The sequence below is a fragment of the Micropterus salmoides genome, unplaced genomic scaffold (genome assembly GCF_014851395.1).
Source record: "Micropterus salmoides isolate LMB-PRFRI ecotype aquatic unplaced genomic scaffold, ASM1485139v1 Ms_hic_scaffold_3, whole genome shotgun sequence".
Classification (NCBI taxonomy): domain Eukaryota; kingdom Metazoa; phylum Chordata; class Actinopteri; order Centrarchiformes; family Centrarchidae; genus Micropterus; species Micropterus salmoides.
Window position 1 is genome coordinate 31,726,162 of NW_024042261.1, and position 26,749 is coordinate 31,752,910.

A 26,749-nucleotide genomic window follows, 5' to 3' on the forward strand; every position below is an offset into this window, starting at 1 on the left:
CCGATGGCTCTCGGGTTCAGCCAAAATATGTTACATCTGCAATACCGAGTGTCCCCATTTGGCCATTTTTGCATGGCCTGTAACCACTTTGAACCAGTCCTGGAATGTGAAAGCACTAGCTGTCCTTCAGCGAGAACACAGGGTCCTGGCGCACCCCCCTACTCTCCAGCCAGGGGCTCCACTCTTTGCAATTAGAGTGTGTTTGCTACTGGCTGTGCGCACTCAGTGACTGTGTGGGCGATTGTGGACATGTTCCAGGGCTAGTGGTGCAGGCAGGGGGCTCTTTCCCACCACACATGTGGCTGCAATTAAGAGAAGGAAAGGGCCTTGTTCCAGAGGGCCATTGTTACTGCCTGTGCTCTCAGAGATCCCACAGAGCAGATGCTACTCAAATTGGGCTCATTTTCAGTGCTTGAAGGACGGAAGGAAAGAAAGGAGGAATTCTCACAGCAGCTACACTACGTCTCTTCAAGTGGTGAATAATGACACTGAATATATTTTTGTCCGTCCATTTTTCAACCCACTGACACAAGCTTGATTGTACACTGTGGGATTTTTGAGTCCCATTTTTACATATGAACTCTCTAAATTAATTTTTTATTAAAACAAGTGCCAGTGGGGTTACATAATTATGTTGGTTTTCAATGCAGTTTTACACATTTCTGGATTTGTGAGCGATATTACAGTACACACATAAAAATGACTTAACCCCTGTAAAAGGATCTAAACATTTTTCAGGAAGGTCTCAAACTTCATTTTCAACATATTTCTATTTCATTGTTCTATATAGCTAATATATATTACCCATGAGAGTGCAGTGTGGCACAAAGCTAAGTATAGTACATACAAGAGCAGCTCTTCACATTAGTGATAATAGCCTGATGTCATAATGGTAGATTCACATTTCAGTGAAGCTGGAGATAAGTCTTGTAAGAACAAACCAGCATCACTTCAGAGTAAGAGATATCCTGAGATGTCTGAAGAAAATCTGCAAAAGCCTCACCTGAGATATCCATTAATGAAATCAACTTCATGGTATGTTTAAGTCTTACACATTTTTTTTCTCTTTTAGTTTATATATGTTTGTCAACTGTATTTGACTTTTTTCCTTTTACACTTTCCTCTTGCTTTCCAGATATTTTCATAAAATAACAATACAAAGGTAAATCCAAAATAAATAAAAACAAGAAAACAACAATAACAATTACATTTAATTAAATTATATAAATAACAATAATTATAATAACAACAATGAGAATAATGACAACAACAACAACCTGAATATGACAGTTCTTGTCAATTTCAACCGAAGAATAGATTTACACACTGAGACAGAGCTGAGGTAAGTGTCCGCTACACTATGTTCATCACTACACCATCAAATGTTGTGTGTTTACTAGAATGGACGTTTAAATGTGCTTTCATTGGTGCTCACTCCAGTAATTGCATCCTTGGTAATTATCCTTCATTCTCTCAAGCTAATGAATGTTTTAATGCTCACATTAGAGCATTAATTTAGCACATAACAGCATTTTGATTACTACAAGCCAATTAAGATCAATTTTGCTTTGTGACCTTTATGATCCAGGCTGAATGCCCCAATTAAATGTCATGAATAATGAACCATGAATGTCTGAGAGATGGAATTGAGATGAGGAAATGAGACACACAATTTGTCAAAGCTCGAATGTATATGTTACATGTCTCCATATCTTTGGTACAAACAAATACTGTAGATCAAATGATCAATTTGTTATCTGCAGTATCTTCCCATTAATTGTATTATTCATATCACCGTGTCTGACAAAAGATTCGACTTCCATCCTGCATGCCTCCAGGAATGTCAACACCACTCTCTAGCATCACTACTTAGGTTTTATCATTTTCCCACAGAAGCCAAACGTAAATCATAATGAAGACAGCAAAGGACAGCTCTGGTCTCATTTGTCCTGCTCAGTAATAATAATTCATAACCCCAGCAGCTTATAAAAGGGATAATTCTACAAAAGACATACAGTATGGCCCAAATCGATTTCTTCATCGTGGCAGACCACCACAGAGCTGCTCCCTTCAACAGCCCCCGCTAATTGGTCTAATGTATGAATGATGTGTTGGCCTGGCTATTAAGGGGATCCATCTCTGCTGCCTGAGGTCTGTGGCGGTAGTGCGTAGGAGTCTGCAGGCTGGACTTTGCCATAGTGTAGTATGAAGCCTCTGAGGTGGCAACAATCAACTAAGACTCAGATACATAATGGATGAGGAGGAGTGTGCCAAGGAACCAGCTGGCATGATATAAGAGGAGGGCTGTGTTCAGCTTTAGACAAATGTGCAAAGACAGTCAAACCCATATGGATCGGCTTTGGGAACCCAGCAAGGTTAACAGTCTCTTGGAGTTCCACAAGGTTTGACTGAGCCTCTTATGGGATAGGATGAGATAAAGGTCTCTCCTATCATTTAAACTGTCAAAGATTTTTAAACAATTGAGCTGTCACATGCCCACTATTTCTTTCTCACCTGCAAGCACATCTCTTATCCTCCTTCCAGGTCTGTCACAAGACGTGACATTGCTGTGTAGACAAATTATAGGTCACAACGCACTGCTGGGATTATGTTTCACCTACCTACCTGAGAACTCCCAGTGGGTTCATAAACTAATAGTGCACCATTGTGATCCCTCCTTTTTTGTATGTTGCAATTAAATGAACAGAAGATTAATTTAATGACCTATGGTTTTGTTGTCTATAGGTGAGTAAACCAAAGGCAGAAGTACTGTGACATGATGTTGGGGTCAATGACTGAGCATTCATTTTCTGTCCCCTACCAACTGTCAATATCATATCTTTTCCTGATCTTATCCAGGTAGTTTAAATGGCCTAGACATAGCCAAACCTTTACCATAGAGGTAGACGATGCACTGACAAACAACCATTATGTACTAGGACTTCCATTACTGGCCCTCATGTATGATTAATAATATATGTTTGCTGCAAAAGATACACATATTGTAACACTGGAGCATTCAGTGTGCATTCAGTGGTATTCAGTGTCTTTAAAATTCAAAACACACAGAGATCCCTTTCTCCTTGGCTGTAAAAGCTACTCTTTGGGGCTATTTTCATATTCTCATTTGTCAGACCTGAATTAAAATGGAAAAAAATTATTGTCAGGGCAAAGATCAGATTTTGTCTAACTTTACCCAGCAGCTGTCTCAATTGATATAATAAGAAACTTCAGCCTCTTTACAGATAGTTCTCTTTACTCCACTATAACTGCTCAAAAGGATTTAAAAGGTAATAATTTTATATATATTTTTTATTTTTATTTTATATTTAAATGTCCTTATCTTTAATAAGGAGGTTGATGGAAAGAGCAAGAGTGGATTTTAAAAAATGCCTCACAGTGCATTTTGTCTAATGTTAAGACAACAGCAAATGTATTTTTATCATCATAACTTGTATGTGCTGAGCATCCGGAATCACACATAAAAGCTGAATCTCCATTGGATTACACATGCACAAAGACAAACCTTTGTGAAGAGTGAGTGGGGGAAACTTGCATGTGTTTCAAACAGTAACATATGGCCGTGCTGTCATGGACACCCAAGGGAATGGTAGTAAGCAGAGAGATGGACAAGACAGACAATGGACAGAGACAATAAGCACAGGGAAAAAGACATTTTTCTAAACAGCAGGTAAAAAAAGATACCAAAACATCTTGAACTGCATTAAACTAATCTACTCACTGACAGCAGTCTATGACCAGCTGTTCATCAGAGGGAGAGAACAGCCTGCCCTAAAGCTCAGCCAGTCTGCAGTTAGTTGTTGGACTGAAAGGTAGCATAAGGTTGAATCTAACATTTTTCATTGGCTCCTACAAGAAGGCACAACAAACGGTGGAAGAAGGACAGTAGCAGCCCTCTGCCAAGCAATTAACTGGTGATTTGGCACAGCAGAGATTTCTTCCCAGGTGTCCCACCCTCTTCCTCGCATGAAGCTTGTGTTGTTCCACACCTCCCATTTCTCCTGATGGCCTCACAGGCATCGTATTAGTTGTGCCAATAAAGCTTTTCATTTGGCTGTTTAAAAGGAAATGGAGAGGAAGTGTTCCCACACTTAGCCCTGGCAACCTCTGCTGAGTGGACTACATTCATTTTGTCATCCGTATTGCTCTGAAAAAGGATTCTGTCATGCAATATAAATGGCTGCCCAAGAAGGGCAAAGTGGCTCATACATATTGTGCTCTTCAAGCTTTCCTAACATGCATATAACAACAGCATTCTGGGAATACATGTGGACACAGATTATTGCTTTGTATTCACAGGAGATCAGAAATGTGAACAAACCACAGTTAACTAGCTTCAGGCAAAATTAAATAACCAAAAGATAAGATTTAAATGATTCATCATGTGTTACATCTCTTTAAAGTACAAAGAAGCGAATGTTTTTGGGTGTTTTCTGATATCAATTTTAAAACTAATATTTCACAGGGAAAAGGTAACAAAAAAGAATGGATGTGGTTCATTGACTTTTGCTTGAATTCAAATCCTTTGGTCACATGCACACCACTCACACAAGAGTATCTATTTAAGATTCAGTTAACTTTCGTTTAATTGTATTTGGAAGTAATTTCATCTAATAAAAACACCTTACACCTCATTATTAAATCCAATCACTTGTGAGGGAGAGTGTATTTCTTCAAACCACACTGTGACTCTCATTCTGCTGGTTCACTCTGGCGTCTCTCTCTCCTATCAATTGTAATTCAAATAGAAAGCTAATCTTCAATCACTGAACCAATGATATTGTATTAGCAGCTACAGCATAAATGAAATGGGTAATATGCTGTGAGAAACACTGAAAGATGGACACCCCAACCCTTACAAGACCAGTCCACTGTTATATTCCCTTTCACCCCAATTCCAATTTATCAACTCCAGACTCTTGTCACCTTTATATTGGATTTGGCTGGTGAGAGCACATTATAATTCATTTTGGCTCGCGCCTTGTTTCACGAGGTTGCAACATTGTGCTTCCTTGTCAGTGACATCCAAACAGCTATACAAATGTAGGGCAGCTAAAATGCTAATTAAGCCCAATCATCTCACAATCCACAGACGCTACTGGGTTGTAAACAACACTGTCAGTGTTGCATGATTACAAAAGTTCAATTCAAAAACAGTCTATTTCTGTTTAGTATGTGCCCTAGGACATCAATGGAGACATAAATTCATTAAAAGTCTGCTTTGACATTACGAGTAATGTATTTCCCTCTTATTCTGTTTTCTTCCTGTATTCATTCAAATTGTGTGCTCACAGGCTGGCAGGCAGGGAGAACTTTGCACATTCCAAACTTGGGATAAAAAAAATTAAGAAGACGACTCCTGTAGTAACATAATCTGGATAAGACATCATATTTCATCATTTTATCATTACGACCATCATCCCCAGGAATATTACTCACCTTTCTTGTCCCCAAAGAATAGGGTCTGTTGTGCAGGATTTGACCACTGGAGGGAAGTGTTATCATTGTAATCCACACGACAGGTCATGTTGGCCGTGCCCCCCTCCACCACCGTCACATTCTGAGTTATGGGGAACTGACCTTGGCTACCTGTGGGATTATGAGACAGAGTTTGAGGTCATGGCCGTGACATAAATAGACTGCTATTTTGTACTGGTTGTTACTGTCTTTTCATTGAATCACATTAATGTACCATTCAGACTTGACACCTTTCAAAGTTAATGTTCTGTCATCATACAGCCCAATTACCTTAATGTCTTCATTACATCACAGTAAAGCAAAGATAGCTTAATGGAAGTCAGGTTGACATGGACTCTAGCCTTCGACAGCTGTTGGAGCTAGAAAACAGTGGGGGTTTTTTCACAGTGGAAACAATGGTAGGTTTTACTCTCCCAGAGCGCCTTCCTTACTGCCTTATTGCAGGGCCCTAATTGGTAGCATGGCCTAATTAGAGGTAGTCATGTTCTGCTGTAGTCTAGAGCTGCAGCTGGGTGGTAAATTGACACATAATCCTAGACACTGTGGGCCTTCGATCCGAGCGACTGCCTTGCCCTGAAACAGCCGCTCGTCACAGTGTGCAGAAGACATCCAAATGAGGCCTTATCACCCAGCCTTGCTGGATTGTACCTTCTTATTCCACATTTGTACTTGTCGTCTCAGCAAAGTCCCCTAATTACATTGCAGAAGCGTTTCTATCCTGCCTGTGTTTTACTGAACCCTGCCAAGCTTCAGAAACAGATGTCTAAAACCAATATTCTTGTGAGGAATCATGAGAAGACAAAGTGTAGGCTAATATGAGCCCGACCAGAGTGGCCCTTTTATGGATGACAACAGTAAACAACAACTGTGTTGAACTTGAGTTCATGCATGAAGCTAAATGTGCTGTATTTGCCTGGGAGCGTTTCACTGTCCACAAGCTAATCTTTGTGCATGTTGTCTCTTGATTTCACATTTCTGCTTTGTCTTCCTCTTGTAACGTGCCTGAATGTGAAGGTGACATTGTCTCTGCCTCTCCCAGGTACAGTTCACCACGGGGACATTTCAACTAAGGGAGCAGCTGCCTGCCTCATTAGTCCTGCTCAAATGGGGAAGCAGAGGAGGCTGGGACAGCCAAAGGTCTGTGGACCTTCCTTGACCTCGACTGTCCTGATGGAGACCATTGTCAGTTAGAGGTGAAGGTGAGGCGGACTATAAATAGCAATGGGACAATGATTTCAACAGTGCGCATTACTTATCTGCTCATTACACCCAATCACACAATATCACATCAACAACCATGTCACCATCACAAGCTAGGTAGTACACCAAACCAGCTATACACGTCATATTAAAAATGAAAATGAATGCGGATGCATTGTATGCCGGTACCATGTGGAGGTTTTGTCAGTTCCTGCATGACTTTCATTTTTTTGTCATTATCTACCCCACCATCTCTCTAGTATCTTTGCTGTCTGTCTCCAGTGTATACTGCTCACTATTCACAGAAATGCTATGAAAAAAAGTTAAATCCAAACAGTAATGAATAGAACTCTCAATCCCTCAGGTTTTACCCTGGTTGAGGTATGTAGAATTGTAAAAACCCTTTGCTGAAATACCTTTAATTTGCCTGCAAGGCCAATAAAGGCTGTTCACATAATAAGTACAGGTCGTGAGTGTTGTTTTAAAATAAGAGTCATTGCAGGTTATTGTTTTTTTTTAGTGTACACAATTCTGTCTTGACATTCTGTAGCAGAGTGTGGCAAATACTGCCCTTTTTGTGGAAACATAATCCCCAGCGCCATTTACAGTGTTTGTTTGTTTTTTGAGATGTTGATTGGAGGGTGGTCAGCGTTACTTCTACAGTACAGTGCCAAACTATATTCTAGAAAGTCTGAACCGCAAACTGTTCCAAGGACGCTACATTGTGCTGTGTGTCCATATACATTAACCTCACTCTAAAGAAGCATAATGTTCAGGTGTGTGTGACAAGGAGAGATTTTCCACAACATGTTTAACTTGTAGCACATTTTTGTGTGACTTGTATGACAAGTCAAAATTACTACTGGGAAAAAAGGCCTATTAGTTTTATTGCACCTGTTATGGAAAGTCATAGTAGTTATATCGTTGATTTTTTTGAATGAGTGAAACAAGACATAACATGCATTTGGTACATAAAAAGGTTTATAGAGTTTGGTGACCTCGTAATCCCATTGAAACTCCTCCAAACTTTAACCTGACCAGAGGTCTAACTAGCTACATTAAGACCTTGGGTGTGCGACTTTAACGATTGGTGGAACAAGTGTGCAAAACTTTGCTAAAAATCAAACCAGGTCGAGCTGTTTTTCAAGCAAGCAACACATTGCTTTGCCAAGATAGGACATCTTCATTGGGAAAAACTGAAACAACGTTCTCTCGTTCCAGTTAAGAAGCTGTGCTACACTGCACATTTATTTACAAATAAAAATGATGACATCAGAATAAAAAAAACACATTGACATCAACAGTAAATAAACAATATATAATGTAGGCAAGGAAAGATGCAATAAAATCTTCTAGGTAAAAGTGTAGATTATGTATAGCCATGGCTGTGTTTTCCTATAAAAGCAAACCCAGTGAAAAGGAACAAACTCTTCTGAGAGAAGTAAGTAGTAGGTATAAAGGTTGTCTGCTTCACTGATGATCCAAGACGACTCAGTGAAGTGCAGTGATGAAATGAGGAATAAACCTGCACTTTTGCAATATGCCTTAGGGGAGGATAGGACATCGTTTAAGCACAAAGCATATCATCTCTACAGGCTAAAGGACTTCAACATTGCTGTATTCTTTTTCCAGAGCTTAGATATATTATACTGAATGAATGAGAGGGAACTACTTATTTTCAGTCAAGGCCAGCTGCAGGTTGACAGCTTGCTCATACAACACACAACATGCCTGCCATGACAGCAAATAGGTGAGGTGAGGATTGAATAACCCAAGATATTTTGATGAAAGTAGCTGGCACCCTCTGAAACACGAATACCATTAGCTTTTGTTGTTCTCATGCCGGCGACTCTCCTTTAATCCATGGATATCATGAAGTGCTTTAATAAAGAAATTCAACATGTGTCACATCAGTGTTTCACTCTCCCTTTTTCCAATCCAGCCTCCTTACAGCTTCGCAGAAAGGGAGGTTAAGATAAAAAATATGGAATGATGAACTCTGAACTGAAAATGAACTCATTTTCCCATTAAAATTTAATCAATTAAAAGCCAAGCTTTTTATTGTTTTGTTTTTGTGTGTATGTGCTTTTAATCAAAACATTTCCAACATCAGCCTGCTTATGGGCCTAACTCTTAAAGCTATAATTGGTCCCTTGGCAGAGCTTTCCCCTTTCACACAGTTTTTTATGACAGTAACATGGACCTGAGATCTGCTGGGGTTTTTTTAGTGCTAAAGGAAAGAGCCCACTCCAGTGAAAGCTGAAACTGGCAATATCACCCTGAGCTGGGAGATTATGGTCCACATTCAGGTGGGCCACAAGCACACTGATCATCAGTCACAATGTCAGCACACACAAGATTAGTCAAGTTGTTTGCTGTGCTTCACACTGTCAGAATGTTGCTGACACATCTCCCCACTGTGACATAAACTTTCATACAGATTCAAGTGACACTGCCTCATGAATCAAATATTTACCTGCACGGCTGAAATTAGGTAGACATGTAAATGCGGGGAGAGGATAGGATCTTTATTGTAAACACAAATATTTGATTATTAGATTTTAAAGAAGAAGCACAGAAACAGATGTCTGCTAAAACCCAGACTAGATGTAGATGTCTGCTCTTCATCTCTATACATTCTGGTGTTTGATGAGATCTGTGCAGCAGGTGTATAAAAATGAATACAGATGTTCAGAATGGCTTGCATTAACGATTAACTATTTCATTTCATCTCAACCAGCCTCTCTTCATGCTGTTATCAGAATGCAGCTTAAACCGTACCCTGATGGAGTCTGAGTCTGACAATATTAGAAGCCAAGAATATGATACTTAGGTTATTGATTTTGCAACTCTTCTGGTCTGGGTGGGTATCTAGCAGATATAAGAAAATGAGGGAGATAGAAATCTTTATGACTGTACTTAAAGGGAAGATTAAGAGAGTTAGCTGCTGAATGTAAATGGAGGGCTTTATCATTATTGATGATGTGGAAATCTTTTGGTTCTGTTTTGATGCGATACTCACGGAAAATCATGGCATGCTGGGATACCAGCTCTGAAAACCAGATAATTTGAGAACTGTGTTGCATATATCATTTCACTGATTGGTCTAATGACCACTGATCCAGGGCATAAGGTGAAAAATACAAGGAACATCTCTGTTGAGGAAAACAGAGAGTTAGTGGAGGAAGAATGAGCCATACCACCCCAAAAGCCTTTCTCAGTTTCAGCTGACTGCACCAAATAATGGAAAGCAGTGCCTTGATGAATGGCTGGAGAGCAGTCAAGCACACCACTGCAGAATAAACTGTAAACTGCAGGCAGGATAAAAAGAAAACAAATAACTCATAAAATAGTTCAAGAAATAGACGTTGCCTCCATTCATTACAGAATAATAACAATTATTAATTTTCATATGAAATAAATTCCAGGCAGTTTATCAAACCACCAAGTTCACCTCTGGTGCTTGATTTTACAAGGGCTCCTTTGCAAATAGAGACATTGGAGATGCTGAGCTCCCGTCTGCATACTAATGAGTTATAGCAACTTCATACAGTACCAATGACAAACTGCTGTATAATAACATGTCTACAAATCACATATGTATTAGAAGTCTGACATGGATTTGTTGGTATTGTAATGTAAAGGCTGCCAAAAAAATATGATTTACAAATTACTTTTATCTACACAATTTCCAAATTTTTGGAAGGAGATAAAAAAAAGGTTCTTGAATGTCAAATATGTAAATTATTGCAAAACTTTCCCAAACAAAAACAACAAAAACAAAATTACATTTTTATAACTAAAACACACACAATAAATGCTGTGAAGCTGAAAACTAAAAGTTTGAAAATCAAAATCAAATGTCTTGCCTTAATACTCACAAGGTATCTAAACAGACAATAACTCTTGAGAACACAGTAATTAATCACTGAAATTGCTTGACAAAATTGTAATTAATTGGCTAGCTCTAAACTGTGTGGCCTATTTACCAGCATGTTGAGAGAGAAGCAAGTTGAACATCCGCAGTGTATAAATATTCCATTTAATTAAAACTTGAGGCCACTTGTGGTGTGCATTCCTTGGTGGAGAGAACAAGAAATAATAGAGCTTGCTGTCTCCCATGTGAGACAAATACAGACAGCTCTCTGTTCCAAATCAGTGTGAAGATTTGTAAAAGCGTGGCTTACATTTTGCTCTTAACATCCTGCTAGATTCTCAGTGGTACTCCTCTTTTACTTGTCCTCACTTGGCTCACTCACTTTCTCCACAAGAAGGAACACTTCATCATATATGACACATCAACCAGTACACCAGACATTATACCCACTAAATTCTTCAAAGAGGTCGTTGTAAATATCTCCAGAACTAATGGTTGTGTCCCATATTTTACAATCCAGTATAGCCTCCTCTTGATTCAATCTTCCTTATACAATATAGACCTATATTACTCAATGCTCTTTTATCTCAAAGATTCTGGAGAAAATCATTTACATCACATCACTTAGCATGATGTGTGAAAGTGCATGCTCTTCAATAAACATCAAGGAAAGAATTGTTTGATATGAGAGCAGAACACTCCGAATAGACATGACACAAACATGTTTTTCTTCTTTTGGTGACCCTGATTCCTCCTCCTCAACAGTTACATGTGGTATACACCAAGGCTCAATTATGGGACCTGTTTTAATCTCATTACATTCCAGTCATACTGATGTTTCCTCCAGTACTATGTACTAAGTGGGCTGTTTCACACACCCTGTTGAGCTGGTGTCCTGGACTACAAATATCAGAATATTCTGTAGTTAAACCCCCGAATTGACAAAGCTGAATTTTCTGTCATTTCAACTGGATGCTTTTCAAAACTGCTTATGACCTTCAATTCAAGCTTAAATGCCAGGTGGTAATTTTGGTTCAGTGAACATTTTCTGTAAACAGGAAATCCAGCCAAGACGAAATTGCTCTACTAATGCAGAGAGTCATACAACCTTTTATATCTTCTTGTATTATAACTGTCATGCTGTACAGATTCTAAAGCTCCTTAAGGCTTTGTGACTGGACTATATAAATAAAACTGGCTTGACTTCTTTATCTGTTTTAGCAAACAAGCAGACAATCAGTATAACATCCAGGAAGGTTTTTGACCAGGGCTAAGTAAAGGAGCCATATGACACCCACTTTGGCAACCATTCATTTTTTTTAACTGGAATTTTTTCCCCCTAACTGTTATGGCTTGTCAGGGTCTTGACCTCAGCTATGTCTCTGACCTTTGGACCCTCATGAGTCAGGGTGCAGCTTTAACACCACAGGCAGGGCTCTTGGCAGTTGCTAAGTCTAGGCTCAAGATGAAAGATGACTGGATTTCACTGTGAAGACACCTAGGTTGTGAAATGTCCTGCCATACATGCTCAGATTGCCAAATCAGTATCACCCTTTAAAATCATCTCTAAACTCCCATCTGAACAAATAAAATTGTTTGTATTGCTGTTTTATTTTTCTAATGCTGTTGCTAGAACAATAAACACTGTACATACTTAAGCCAAATATAACATGCGGTAAAAGCAACAGTGTGAGATCTACTATATAGCCACTCTGACAATAGCAGATATGTCAAGGGAAATAACTGATGATTACCACATGAATTCAGCTTTTCTTATTAATTTTTTCTTAGTATTTTTCAATAAGGTTATTGAAGAGGCACATGAGAGTGAGCCGAGGGAGCTGTGAAAATTTAACAGACAATATCAAATCTGTGAAGCCTTGGTATAAATGGCTTCCAAGTTATGCTCAGTTGTCCACTTATAACCACAATACCAGCACATTTCAGGAGGTTTTAATCTTTTATATCTTCACATTGCTGCAAACAACAGCATTTTCTGAAGTTATGATGAAAGCAAAGTCAATCTGTTTCAATAAAACTGGTCACTGTGATAAAAATAATTTTTATTTTGGCAACTTGGGAGCGGTAACAATGCAAAGGTACATGGTTCAACCACCGAAGATGGGGGTAAGAGGGTGAAACTACAAAAATACACGAAACACTTCTTTGTATTTGAGTTTTAAATCTAACTTTGGTTAGATTTAAAACTGCTTCAACTTATAAAAGCTTTTAACTGTGTAAAGACAAATTCACAAGCATCATGTAGCATGAACTAAAAATTATCAGCTTCTCATTTTTTCTCTCACTTTTTCCAGCACAATCCAAGACCATCTAATCAGGACAAACCATTTTATAGTAGGTTTATTAATGTAAGGAACGCACACCTCTGAGTATATCATCATGTTTATGGTGTAGCATGGTTCAAAAACATTTCTCTATTTCAATAATCAAATATCTGTTTATAGTTTGGTATGAATGTTGAAAGTACTGGTGATGTGGCACAGTTTCAATATTGCCTTTGTACAATATACTGCATATGAATGCATGTTAGTTACTGTAGGTGGTTAGTAAATATAGCTACTAAATCTTTCTTATGGTTGTATTCCTGCATTTTATTGTTATTTAATTATCTGAAATAAATAAAATGAGCACCTAAAAAAATGAGGTTAAGATCCTTTAATATGAACTTGCAAGGTCACGTACTGTATAGATGTGCTTTGTTCTACAGCACTCTTTTGTTCCTTTAAACTTTGCTCACTGACATAAAATAAAATAAAAATTACATCATCAATACGTACATTATCTAAAGCGGATCCCCAGAGAACCTACACTTTGATTGAACATCATTAATAGATTATAGTCAGACATGTGTGTTAGCACAGAGCCAGACTAAATTCCAGAGTGATACTCTGTTTGTTCCTACTATATTTTAAGTTAATATGACTGTTTTTTGCAGCTTAATGTTCATGTCTAAAATGATTTACTGTGATTTGTGTGATTCACACGTGAAAAATCCAGAGACCTGGATGATTCATAGAAGGTAAGGATAATGTGTAATTGTTCAAGATAACTAGTAAAAAATGTATTAAAACTGAGTAGTTCTCAGCTCAGAGAGACCCATAATCAGTCCTGAGAGTATCTGTCTTGGGCTGTCCAGATAATGGCTGCCTGTCACATGATTGTCCACAGCAGTATTTATATTATCACTTATTATACCATTTATGTGACCTTCCTGCCAAAACTAACACCACTCCTTCAAAGGGAGTGAAGTGGATTAGATTAATGCTGACCCTTCTGTTGAAAATAAATACACACAACCCTCCATTCTAAGACACTTAAACCAGTTCATACAATGGTTCAAGAAATCTGCTAAACTAAGTCATCTGTAATCTACAGATCCACTAAACTATATTTTAAGTCAATTTCAATACGTATTTAATGAGTATATTTCACAAAATTTTCAAAACTACTAATGGCAGCTCTGGCTTATCTGCTGATTCTAAATAGATATCACATTAATATTGCCTGCTATATGTTACTGGGGTGTACCAACACTCTCTTTGAAGCATATCATGTAAACAACATGTTCCATTCATGAGTCCAAATGAGACCACTTCTGAAAATTCAATTTTGCCAGCTTGTACAATACTAATGCATGCAAACCCAGTATGGTGGTTACTGTCTGTCGCAATTTTAAATCTTAAGATTGCAACAGCTTTGTTAGTAGCTGGTACTAATTGATAATTGATTTGGGGCTTATGATAGAACATAAAGCTCATGTAAGTAGGGAAAGTGATGAAATTATGTGAAAATTACAAAAATATATCTGTTTGTATTAACAAAACAAGAAAAGAAGATGCAAACAGTTACTGATCAAGTTAGTATGCAATGCAAAACTGCAGCTTTCAACTTAAACATTAAAAAGCTAAGTACAGTGTGTAAACTAAATCCACGCATACAGGCACAACTCCAGCCAACTCCTAGTCATTCGTTATCTTGTCTGCCCTGTTTTTACGTGCCACATACCAACTCTCCTGTCATTTCAGAACCAGACACTCCTTGCACTGCAGTAACCTCTTTCACACCTTTTCCATCACCTGACCTTCCCCGCCTACCTACTTCCCACTTTCTCATTAGCCCTACAGTATAGGCCGGCCCATTTCCACTTATTCCCTGATTCCCTATTCCCTTGTCTATTGTGCGTATGCCTTAGCTTTTCAGCCTTTTATTCTACCTGTCTGACCTAGCCTATATGATCCTTTGCCTCACCTTTGGACTTCTGCCTCTCTGCCTGACTCCTTTTTGGATAAGTTTGCTTGTTTTGATCTACCTGCCTGGTTTTGACTATTAGAAAACCTTTAACCTTTACCTAACTTGCTTGTCTTTGTATTGTGCTTTTGGGTTTATACTTATCTACTGAGCCTTTGCGTGATGAATCTGACCACGCCCATCATTTGAATAATATCTGAATTAATATGCTTACTGACACGTTCATTAACTACCTTAAACTGTAAGTGTTGATAAAGGAAATGGTTTCAATGATGATCAATTGCCCCGTCAAAACTGATTGTTTTCACCTAAAGTGACCTGAACAGTCTTATGAGGAAAAACATATTTCATATACTTTATTTATATAATGACTGAGATGTCATGTTGCCAAAAACCATAAATGATTTATGCTGACAGTGTAATTTAAGTCCTTTTGGTTCAACATCAACAGATATGCTTCTTATGTTTATGGCAAATGATTATGGTCTGAGGTACTCAATAAGCTGTGCCAAAAGCTATCAGCGTAGTTGACTGGAGAGATTTAAGCAACTATTTAAGGGCAACAGCTAATTAGCACTAAATCTGATCCATTAACTGAAGCTAATCTGTAAATTACCTGTCCAAAGTGATTCATGTTTGAAAACGACAGCTACTGGTTTGAACATAGTCAGCTTCAGATAATATCACAATTTAAAATCAAAAGGGAACATTTGAAATCTTGCTATACAGGCCTTTATTCAGTCATAGAAAATCCATATGTAATTAAGGTAAAAGCAAAGGCTGTGAGTACTTTCGTCCAGATTAGTGATGTACTCCATGTCACTCTCTTCTACACCCAGTTTGCATCTGGCAATAAAGTACAAATGCGAAGAGGCTAGAGGAGACAATATTAACAAAATGGATTCAGATGCAAACCCAGCTGCTGCTTCTATCTTAACTGCAGTTTTAATCCCAGATGCAAATGGCTCCTGGGTATTTTTTTCAAAATCAAATATGAATATTTCTTGCATTAAATGTGTTTGTGTGGAACCTTCTAAAGACATTTGACAGTAAGCCTCCTCCTGCACTGGGATTATAGTGGTATTCTACAATGCTTCCATCACCTGTAAACAAGGACATTCACAGCAGATCAGACCAGGCACAACACAAATGTTGTGATGACCCACCACCACACCACAACTGTGTATCACCTCTGTATTGTATTCTTAGTCAGCACAGATAGTGTGATCTTAAATGATGCAGTCAGTTGATTGAGCTGTTACAGAGCCCGATGAAGCCTATTAGAAAGGAAATAACCAAGACGGAGTGAGCTGTCTGTCAGCTTTACCCTCCATCAAAAAGGACATTTGGTGCCTGTTACTGAGTAGCACCTGAGCAAAAGTGAACCTCCATCGACTCAGAGGTGGTACTGAGCGCAGTCTACCCCTGTGATTTGCCACAGTGGGGGAGGTAGGGGGTGGACAATCCACAGAACTGGCAATAAATATCCCAGCTGGGGAAACTCTTAGGAGTGTTTTTTTCTGCTGTGCGGGAAAGGGGAAGTGGCGATATATCAGTTTCAGAAAGTGGGTCAGAAATACAGTACTGTCTCCAGGTGAAACAGGAAATTACACGTTCAACTGGTGTTACTTACAAGACTGTGCATGTGATGCGCCTTAATAGAACTTTGGGAATGTGTTTTTTGTCAAATCCTGGAGCTTGTAGGGATTCTGCTACACACAGATAAACTGGCAAAGTCTACATAGTGAGAAACAAGTGGCAACACTGACAACAACAAATGCTCCTAATAGGGATCAACCCAACTCCAGAAGACTGATAAATCCTTTAATTAATGTGAATTCAGTGGAACGTAAGCTTGATTGTGATTTATGTGGCATATTTTCTGCAATAACCACAAGTATGGATTTCCTTTAAAATGTTGAGGAGCCAAGTGGTGGGAATGCATGAGACTAGTTACCACATGCTCTTCAAGTACTACTTACAAGGACTGTTGTGTGAGATATATGCATTCATCTTTCATCTCCACAAAGCCCACTGAATAATGTGGTCAGAAATATGCTGCTCTTTTAGATGTTCCATAAAACCTTATCACAACAAGAATCTTCGCCCTGTAAAATGCACATTAAACCTGCCTAAATGTGCCCTTCATAATGTTTACATAAGAGAATTGTAAAAACAACCTCTATAATTTCAGTTTGGTGTTTTACCCCTGCCATCCAGTTTACAACTAGTAGGGAAGAGCTGCATTTTCTCCCATTTGCTTAGCAAAAATGCCCTGTTACAAGTTGCCGACTACTTCTAGCCGAAAAATGTGAGTTTAGGATGGCCATGAAATGGAGTTTACCCTCAATTTATTCTTTATACAGTGTCTTCACTTAATAAAAATGATTCTCCTTTTCTCTGCACTGGTCAAAGCATTCATACGCTCAAGTGAGTCCTCAGAAAATAAATAAATCTATTCATAAGGTCTCGGTAAATAAATCTGTGATGATTATTATCTTGGCCGTTTAGACCTTACAGTTTTTCTTCAACAGTTACTCCACAGGGTAATTAATCAATATTCAAGACTGATACATGTGGTTATATTCATTATCTTCATCGTTATTAATAAAAGTTATTAACCGTAATTAGAGTGCGAAAAGTGCTGTTGAAAAATGCTTCCCAATGTTGAACTAGATTCCAGAGGTACGGATGCTGAATGTGTATCTTCTGTTAATTAAAAACTGGCCCCCTAATTACTTCTGTAATTAGAAAACACTGCATTTTCAAAAGGGGGGGGGGGACTCACTGTTCATTCATGAACATTAACAGCATTAATTAGAGGTTTTGCTTGAAGTCATGTCCAAAAAACAAACAAAAGAAACGACAACAAAAAACCCTGAGCAAACAACACTTGCCTAAATAATAAAGTATATTATGTTTATAAGATGTTAGGAAGCTAGATTTAATTTCACTGTACAACACAGAAATGACAACAGTAGACTCCTCAAATGTCAGACTGGTCAAGCAAAAAAAACTGAAGAATGACATTTTTACAGAATTCATCAGTAACCACATTAACTGTGGAATCAATAATCACATACGTGTCATTGAGACTGTTAGGATGCTACATTAGTACCAACCAGCAAGAAAATGAACAATAAGAGAAAATGTATATATGAAAGGAAGAGAAATGTTCTGTAAATCATCAAATATTCTGTGGCAGGATTTTTTTTCCCCAAAAGTTAGAAGTTATTTGTCAGTGAGCAGCAGGAAAGAAAAAAAGTGCTTAATTTCTCTGCTCAGTGTATAATGGATCTGAAAATAACAATTTATTAGGCAATAGATCAGGTTCAATGGCAATGAAGTGAATACCTACACCACCAAATATCAGGACAAGGCATTAACTACTGAAGTGCGGCAGTAAAATAAAAAAGTGTGAGAAGCAGGCGTGTAACCAGAAGGTCTCCAGTTTGAATGAACAATATGTCTGGGAAAATCTGGTTTGGGAAATAAATGAGAAACGCTCACCTCCCTCATCTACCACTGAGGTGTCCTTGAACCAGGAACAACCCCCCAGCTGCTCCAGTGGAGCTGCACACTGGCCAAATAGCAGCTCCCTGGTGTGAACATGTGAATCTATACATATGTGAAGCAGGCTGTATCTGAGAAAGAGCAAGCATGTTTTGCAAACATCTCCCAGAGAAATAAAAGGTTAAAATAATGCCCAGAAATCTTTGCAGCAAGCAGTGTATGTTAATGCTTCCCAGGCTCCAGGGGGAGATAAAAGGGCGATCCAAACATTGTTTATTGGGAACTGTGTGCAACATAAATCATGTAGCAAGAAAATGGAGGCAATAACTCACCTTTCGCTTTGCTTTTTGTTCCAGCCACTGATAGCATGAGGGGGTAAAGCAAGGAAACAGCAGGTTAGATAAGTCGTATGAACGAGAAACATTGATAGCATGATTATTTGCTCTACCCTTGGTGACAGGATATTAAAGATTAAATGTTGTGAATGTGGAAATGTGAGTAGTAGTAGTCCGTATTAATGTATACCATACCCTGTCATGACACGTCAAATTTTAGCACTTAACATAAATACAACATTACAAAGAGACAAGAAACAGATAATGGTGGATAATGGTGATGGCGCAATGGATAAGATACATGCCTTTGGTGTGAGAGACGTGGGTTCCTCACTGTGACCCATCCACCAATGTGTCCCTGAGCAAGACACTTAACCCCTAGTTGCTCCAGAGGCATGCGACCTCTGACATGCATAGCAATTGTAAGTTGCTTTGGATAAAAGCGTCAGCTAAATGAGTAAATGTAATAATAAGAAATACAAATATTACAGCTTTATTTAATTAAACCCTCCAACAACTTTAGCAGCCCAGTCTTCTAGAAATTAAAGTGGTGGTATTATGCTTTTTGGCTTTTTCCCTCTCCTTTATTTAGTTATATATATTTTTTGTGCATGTAACAGGTTTGCAAAGTGAAAAAGCCCAAAGTCCAGCACAAAGGGAGTTCCCCTCTCCCACAGAAAACTCTGCTCTGAACCGCTTGAAAACAGCTCGTTTGTAGTCCAGCCCCTCGCTTTCTTTACTTGTGACATCACAATGAAAACACGTCATAAAGCTTGCCAAGCGGCTAGTGGGGTCTGGCACGCCCTCAAACCAAGCTAGTCTGAGCGGAGGCCCTTTGGCTCGACTCGCCTTTGTTTGGGTTTCCATTGTAGAAATGTTGTACCTGTACCTGCTTCCAGGTACTTTTTTTCATATCACCTCACCTCCATCGAGGTTCCAAGCAAGCTGAGGGATACTAAAATGTAAGGTGAAAACACGACCGTCTGCTGATTGGTCAGAGTGAATTGTCACTATTCACTGCATCATCATTGCGTGCGCCAGACAGAGGCCAGCAGTTTTCATATGGAATTTCATCACTAAATCCACTTCTGAGAAGTTTTGAAGTGAGAAATCAACTGTATAGATTTCGAATATTGACAGTTTTACGAGAAGTGATGGCAGAACAAAAATGTGAGTTGAGGAGCTCCGCAAGTAGCTGCGGGGGATGCCTGTGCCAACCCGCGGGAGGAGCGTGCGAGGCCGGCCAGCCGCCCGCTCACAGAGCCCTCTGCTCCCGCCGTCACACAGACCGCTGCAGCAACAACGGCAGAGGAAAACACAGCTGGAAGGTTTTCATACCGCTTATCTGTCTTTACATTCTGAGTAATGTTGAAACGTTTTAACTTAAAAAACAGAAAGCTGTGTGGATCACTGGTGTGTGTGTCGCACTGAACATTACGTCGTGGCAGTTGTGTGTGGCGTCGCTATGACGACAAGCTACGTACTATCTCTGGGTACTATCTGCAATGGAAAACGGAGCAGAGCCGTGTAGAGTCGAGTCTATCGATTTGTGCTATGGTAGCATTTTTTGGCAAGGCAGCATAGATCGTCAGAACACCGGCAACAGTTCAGCATTTAGTCCTGATGGTAAGATGTGGAACAATGATGTTGTGTGGTTGTGGACTTGTGAGTAACTTATACCATCTGTTACGGTTGAACCATAAATGGATGAACAAAGAGTTTTAGTTGTTATAGTTAAACAAATGTCGTTAGAGGTCACATGGTGAATTAAACTCATGTATTTTCTTTGTACAACCTCTGTTTTACATTTGTATTTACAGCCCTGTGTCTTTGTCTTTACAGCCCTGTGTCTGCTGTGGAAACCTTCAGGTTTCTGGGTTCCACCATATCCCAGGACCTGAACTGGGAGCCCAACACTGACACCATCATCAAGAAGGCCCAGCAGAAGATGTACTTCCTGCGCCAGCTCAGGAAGCTCAACCTGCTGATCCACTTATACACAGCCATCATCCAGTCTGTTCTCTGCACATCCATCACTGTCTGGTTTGGATCTGTTGCCAAAAAGGACAGGGACAGACTACAATGGACAGTCAGGACTGCAGGAAAGATCATTGGTGCCAACCTGCCCTCCATTCAGGACTTGACTAGAGTCAGGAAACGGGCAGGGAACATCACTGCAGATCCATCTCACCCCGGACACAACCTGTTCCAGCTTCTCCCCTCTGGTAGGCGCTACAGAGCACTGTACGCCAAAACCAACAGACACAAGAACAGTTTCTTCCCACAAGCCATCACTCTGATGAACAGCTGATTTCTGAGCCACAGTGTCAGAACAATTCCTATTAATAATCCAGTAACTCCAATCAGCCACCTGTTTACTGGTTATCACTTATTATTTATTCACCATTCTCTATTTCAGTGCTGTTCATACTGTTATATTGTACATCCTTTGCACTATTCTCCATCGCACTGTGTACATGTATGTGTACCTGTATATCACATCCACCTCCGACATGTACAAAATAATGATAATATTTTACTCCTGCATCCTTTGCACTCTGCTCACTGCATTTGTCAATATGTCTATATTGTTTTGTTGTGTTGTTCATAGTGTGTATATTTGTGTTGTCTACACTGTAGCCTGTGTCTGATTTATTTTATTATTGTATGAGTAAGCACATCGTGCGCAATGTACAATCCTGAGTCAAATTCCTCGTATGTGTACACATACCTGGTGAAACTTACTTAGGGGCAATACTAAACAACGCTTTACTAAAGCATCTACTGGGACAATGAAACACCAGCTTCAGTTATCACAAACAATTATTTGGTGTCATAATTTTGATATGTATAGATACAATAAGTAAGTTTGTCATTCCTACAACTTTACCAGGATGTATTGTAGCTCTGCTATGCAATGTATGATTAAAACAAAAAATTGGGGCATCATTTATAAATTGTCATTTCTTTTTTTTACCTTTATATAAGTGGGGTAGAGATTCATCCATCCTCTATACTGGCTTAACGCTGGTCAAGGGGGGATAGGGCCTATCCAATGGTCTATTGCAGCTAACTAAAGATTTGTGCCCCTTAGGATTCGCAGGCTAGGCGAAACCTGACATGACACTAACACTAATGATGTCTGTGAAGGTTCTCAGTCATCCAGGAAATAGTTATCCAATGAAGGTTAAAATCAAGGGCAACTGGACTTGAAGATACTCAAAGACATTTCGCCTCTCATCCAAGGGGCTTCTTCAATTTTGAACTGAACCAAACTGTACAGAACTTAAATAGCCTCTTCAGCCAAGTGCAGTTTCCCTTGATTTTAAGCATCCTTAGACAACACTAATGATGCATTTAGGCAGTTCTAGATAACTCATGAACTTGTGGCTAGCAGTTCCTGGTTTATCACTAAGAAGTTGAATGAAAAGTAGTATTAAAGCAAATAGTAAGTATTTACTTAAGCAGGTTCCATGATACCTGAGTGCATAATACAGCAAACTATATACCAAGTTACCAGTAGAAAACGTCTTTTCAGGTGTGGGGGCAAATTGGAGCTTCCAGTCAACTTAAACTGCATGTCCACACAGAAGAACCAAAACTGAAACCAAGGACCTACTCTGAGGTGTCAGTGTTAACAATTTAGTAGGTTAAATGTCATTGGAGAAAACCTGTTAGGTTCCATTTACGTTCAACAGCAAAATGAAATTAAACATCAGGCGTAATAAAAGAAACTGCAATAATATGACCAACGTTGTAAATAAAGAGTTTAAATTACAATTTTCTCATAATGTGTGTCTCTATATTTGCTGTTTGTCTTGTCTTTGCTTGTATAAGATTAGTGTGCTATGGATAATTATGTTAAATGTGCTTGTTGTTTGGATTAAGAATACTTGTTATCACTATGTAAAGTTACATATAGCTAAAGGATCAGGTTATAGCAAATAAACCAAACAATTAAGTGCTGTAAAATTGTAAATCGAAAAATAAACTAGTAGTTCTTTCTAATCTGTCTGACAGTGCCTGGGAAGAATTCTGCTCAATGACGTTCAACTTTCACCTTCTGTGCAAATTACACGCTGCTCAGGGTAACATGGCAGACTGGTAAACAATTTCCTTTCATCATCACTCTAGAGACAGGCACTTTGTTTGTCTCCAGTAGTTACATAAAAGAAGGTGCTGTCTTTCAGGTAGAGACACTTAGTTAGAGATAATGAGGACAGAACATTGTTACCAAAGGCTTCAGACAAGAAGAGATTAACAGTAGATTCACCAGTAAATCTCGAAAAGGACTTTGCATAAACTGCTAAATCAGCAATGAATGTTAATCAGCAGTAGAACTACGCCCACCATAAGACAAACCAACATGAAACACAGAAAATGACCAGTTTCAGACAAGTTACCACCCTCCAACTAGACTTGTTCCGATTAGCGATTGGATCAATTATCGACGGTTGAAGGGATGATCAGCGATTGATTTTTCATGCGCCAATCTGAAGGCGATTTTTAACTCACTCACTATCAGAACTAAGATGACATAAAAACAGTAACTGGAATTTGCACCACACTGCAGCGTTTCCCATTCAGTGATTTATTTGAGGTGACACGCCACAGTATCAACTTTGACCGCTACATACTAAATACTATTTAATATGAGGTAAAATCATAATTCACGGTGGAGCTGCGCGCAGTGCATAGATTCACTCAGCACCTCCTCTTGCTCACTCCCGCTCCGTCACAAACACATTGAAAAGGAGCCGTGTGTATATTAAAAAAAAATAATGCATTCAGGTTAACTCTGAGAAGTTAGTTTATCTATATTCTTAACACAATGCTGTCACTGTTGGAGACCCACCTTCAAATAAGTTATAAGCAAGTATGTGTAAGGAGCCTAGTTAGACAAACAACAGAAAGAAAGTTAACAGACAGAAGTTAAATACTAGGATGAATTCAAAATTCACATTTAGCTGTCCCCAGGTCATAAGATGGGAAGAGGAAGATCAAACAGGCAAGCACACACCTCAAAGGTGACAAGCTTACGTCTCTGTCTTGTACACAAAAAATAAAACATGGTAACACTGTTGACATCATGACTTTCATTGACAACATTTGGCCCAGATGTTACACATTTCACAGCACACATCAACAAAACAGAAAACTGTCAAAGAACAGAACCTTGAAGGTAAACTCACTGCTGGTCCTTCTGCAAGATCTTGCATGTTAAAGTCAGTGAGGTAGGAGATTATATTGATTTACAGCTCATATCTGATTTCTCCGGGATGTTGCTGACATTTTTCTAGCATGATCTTTAGTTAAAGTAATTATCTTGATGATTGTAATTTAAAAAAAATGTCTGTTAAGCCACTATCTATCTTTGAATCAGGTCATTCAGTGATTATTGAGCCTATGGCCTGCAGATTAAAGCCCTTGCATTATAAGTTTTACAAGGTGGGTGACGACATTCCCAGAAAAAAATGCAGTATTAGGTTAGCTACTGTTAATGCAAACCAAACATTTCCTACTGCTGCAGCTTCACATTAAAAGCATTTACCTTGCAAAATACAAGTTGACTTTTATTATGAAGTAGTCACACAAAATGAAATGTGTTTGTCAGTGAGATTAGCACTGATTGCTATCATTAGTCAAGAATGTGTTTTTTGATAGCGGATCAGTTTGAAATATTGCAGAAAGTAATGGGACAAGAAGAAGCAGCCACAGTGAGCTGATAGATGAAGAGCTGCAGGGGACAGGGGGCACACCTCCAACTTCTCAGCCAGGTAACCAACTCCTTTCACTCCGCCCTGCTGTATGTAGACATCAAGGTTGCTCATAGAATGAAGGAAAAAGGCCAGTTACTGTCTGACTCCTTATTAAAACAACAATAGTTAGTTTTGCTGCCCCTAAACTGCCCGCTAGACATTTATCTAGTGTAATGATACACACTCACAGAAGAGCCTAACATTTAGCTATTTTTATCCATTTCTTTTGTTCAACACTGAAGCGTCTGACAGAGCTGCAGGTGAAGCAGGACTGGGGGTTTTATTAAAAAGCCTCGGTCAAATCTAAACTGACTGTGGGTCACACAATGTGCTGTTTCTTGAAGACGCAGAGGTTGACTGACAAGAGCACTTCTTAGTTCCTTGAGATATAAGCTCCTCTTATAGTATTTACCTCTCTTCCACCTCTGGTCTACAAAGGCACTGTGTGCTGACACATCCTGTCTATTATGGGAAATATCTAACAGCTAACAGGCCACCGTTCACTTCCAGCTGGAGGTGCCGGTGACATTGTTCACGCTATGCACACCTCATTTCTGTTGTTGTCAAGGATCATTTTTGGCTCCTTTTTTGGCTGCTAAAAGTTGCATCTGTAGTGCAACATGCTCATCAATGCTGCATTCGTGTGTTTCCCCAATGCTGATATTTGAGAACCGCTGGGCATCCATCATAACAATAATGACATGTTTGCAGGGAAGGCTATTTCAGGGGCAAGGCTCCGTGTGTGTGTGTGTGTGTGTGTTTATATTTTGGTACCTTCAGTATTAGGTAAGCTGAGGCTAAAAGATTGTCCTGCAATCTGCATTTCTTTCCTCAGTAACCACCATCAAAAGGCCAATTTAGACACAACACATTTCGTTTTACCAGGCTAGGCCAAATATTCAATAGAAATAGTGATCATTTCACTCATTACCCATAGCTGTCGGTGGAATAAGGCCTGGTGGAAAAAAAGTACTATTTCTGACTTAAAAATAGGTCAGTGTTAATCTGAAGTCTGCAGAAAGGACAAAATGTTTATCTATAAAAATAGGTCATTTCTTGGTGATCCTTGAACAAGCTCTTATCTGATGAGGAAACTGGGAAGACCAAACAAGTAACGTATGCCATTCTACAATCTAATGGAAAATTCATTGTTTTTGACACTCATTAATCTTTCTGTATGCTCCCAAGCCTGCGCCTCTTCCTATTTTCTTCTTACGTGGAAGTTATTAATCTCTGACTCCCTCTAAATTTAATAGTGTTGACAAAGTCAGACACCATGATAAGATTCTCCTTGCTGTGAACTGGAAATGTTTGCAAGCACATGGCAAGCATATCAATATATTCTATCTGAAAAGTATAACGCTTTGACATTCCTAAGAGGACTTTCACTGAAAATCAATAGCAAGGCACATATACAACACACTTCTCTTCAAGAATGTCAATATGTTTAACACATTTATCGCATGGATAAATTACGGCATTTTTACCATAATCAGCAAAATTATATTACATTTGTGTCTCTTCAGCTACAGTCACTCAGTTATATTAGCTTGGACAGGCAACATGTAGAGCGCAGTCATTAACACTCCTGAACACTGTTTATCACGTAAAACCATGTACAGATTTTTCCAGGTACAGGTTGTTTAGTGAACAATTAGAGCTACATGCTTAAAGCATACTCATTAAATGATTCACAACAAAATTCAAATGAGGATCAAACAATGTGTAGGTTATCTCTAAGTCTAGTCATAGGTGTTACGTTGTGCTATTTCAGTTGTTTTTCAAAGCGGAAATGGCCCTGTACCTACCAATTTGTCATGCCCATGTCTAAAGTTTAGAACAGTAAACAACAAAACATGTACAGGTAAATTTGCCATAGTTTCATAACATTCTGTTAATTTTCTTCCTAGAAAACAGTGCATCATCAAGTTGATTACTTAAGTTGGCATGAATAATATACTCAAATGAACTAGGCTTTTTAACAATACTGCTTTACTGCCTCCTCGTGGAGATTTAAAAATGCACGTCATTATGACCTGAGTAGGAAAATGGCAACATAATGTTGGTTCAGAAAATAACTCCTGAAATAACATGAGAGTTTTAATTCAAGATAAAATTATGCTGAAAAATTTGTTCTAACAAGAGTCCAGCAATCATACACAAGTGATGTTTATTGATGATGATTTTGTATACAGGCCCATATATTGCAAACAATTCCTCAAATGTTACTGAATGAATAAAAGAAATGTCGAGTACCAACCCAATAAAAACAAAATAAAGAAAAGGGAACAATAGCT

The 26,749-nt window shown here is 38.8% G+C and overlaps 1 protein-coding gene across 2 annotated transcripts in view; it reads right to left on the reverse strand.

Annotated features, from left to right (window-relative positions):
- Window positions 1-26,749, reverse strand: part of LOC119883478 (cell adhesion molecule 2-like) — a 152,096-nt gene that overhangs the window by 20,054 nt on the left and 105,293 nt on the right. For both annotated transcript variants that reach the window (XM_038694128.1, XM_038694129.1), the window contains exons 2-3: window positions 18,691-18,717; window positions 5,461-5,610 (exon numbers count right to left, since the gene is read on the reverse strand). In XM_038694128.1, coding sequence (XP_038550056.1) covers window positions 5,461-5,610; window positions 18,691-18,717 — 177 coding nt within the window. The remainder of the gene's footprint in view (window positions 1-5,460; window positions 5,611-18,690; window positions 18,718-26,749) is intronic.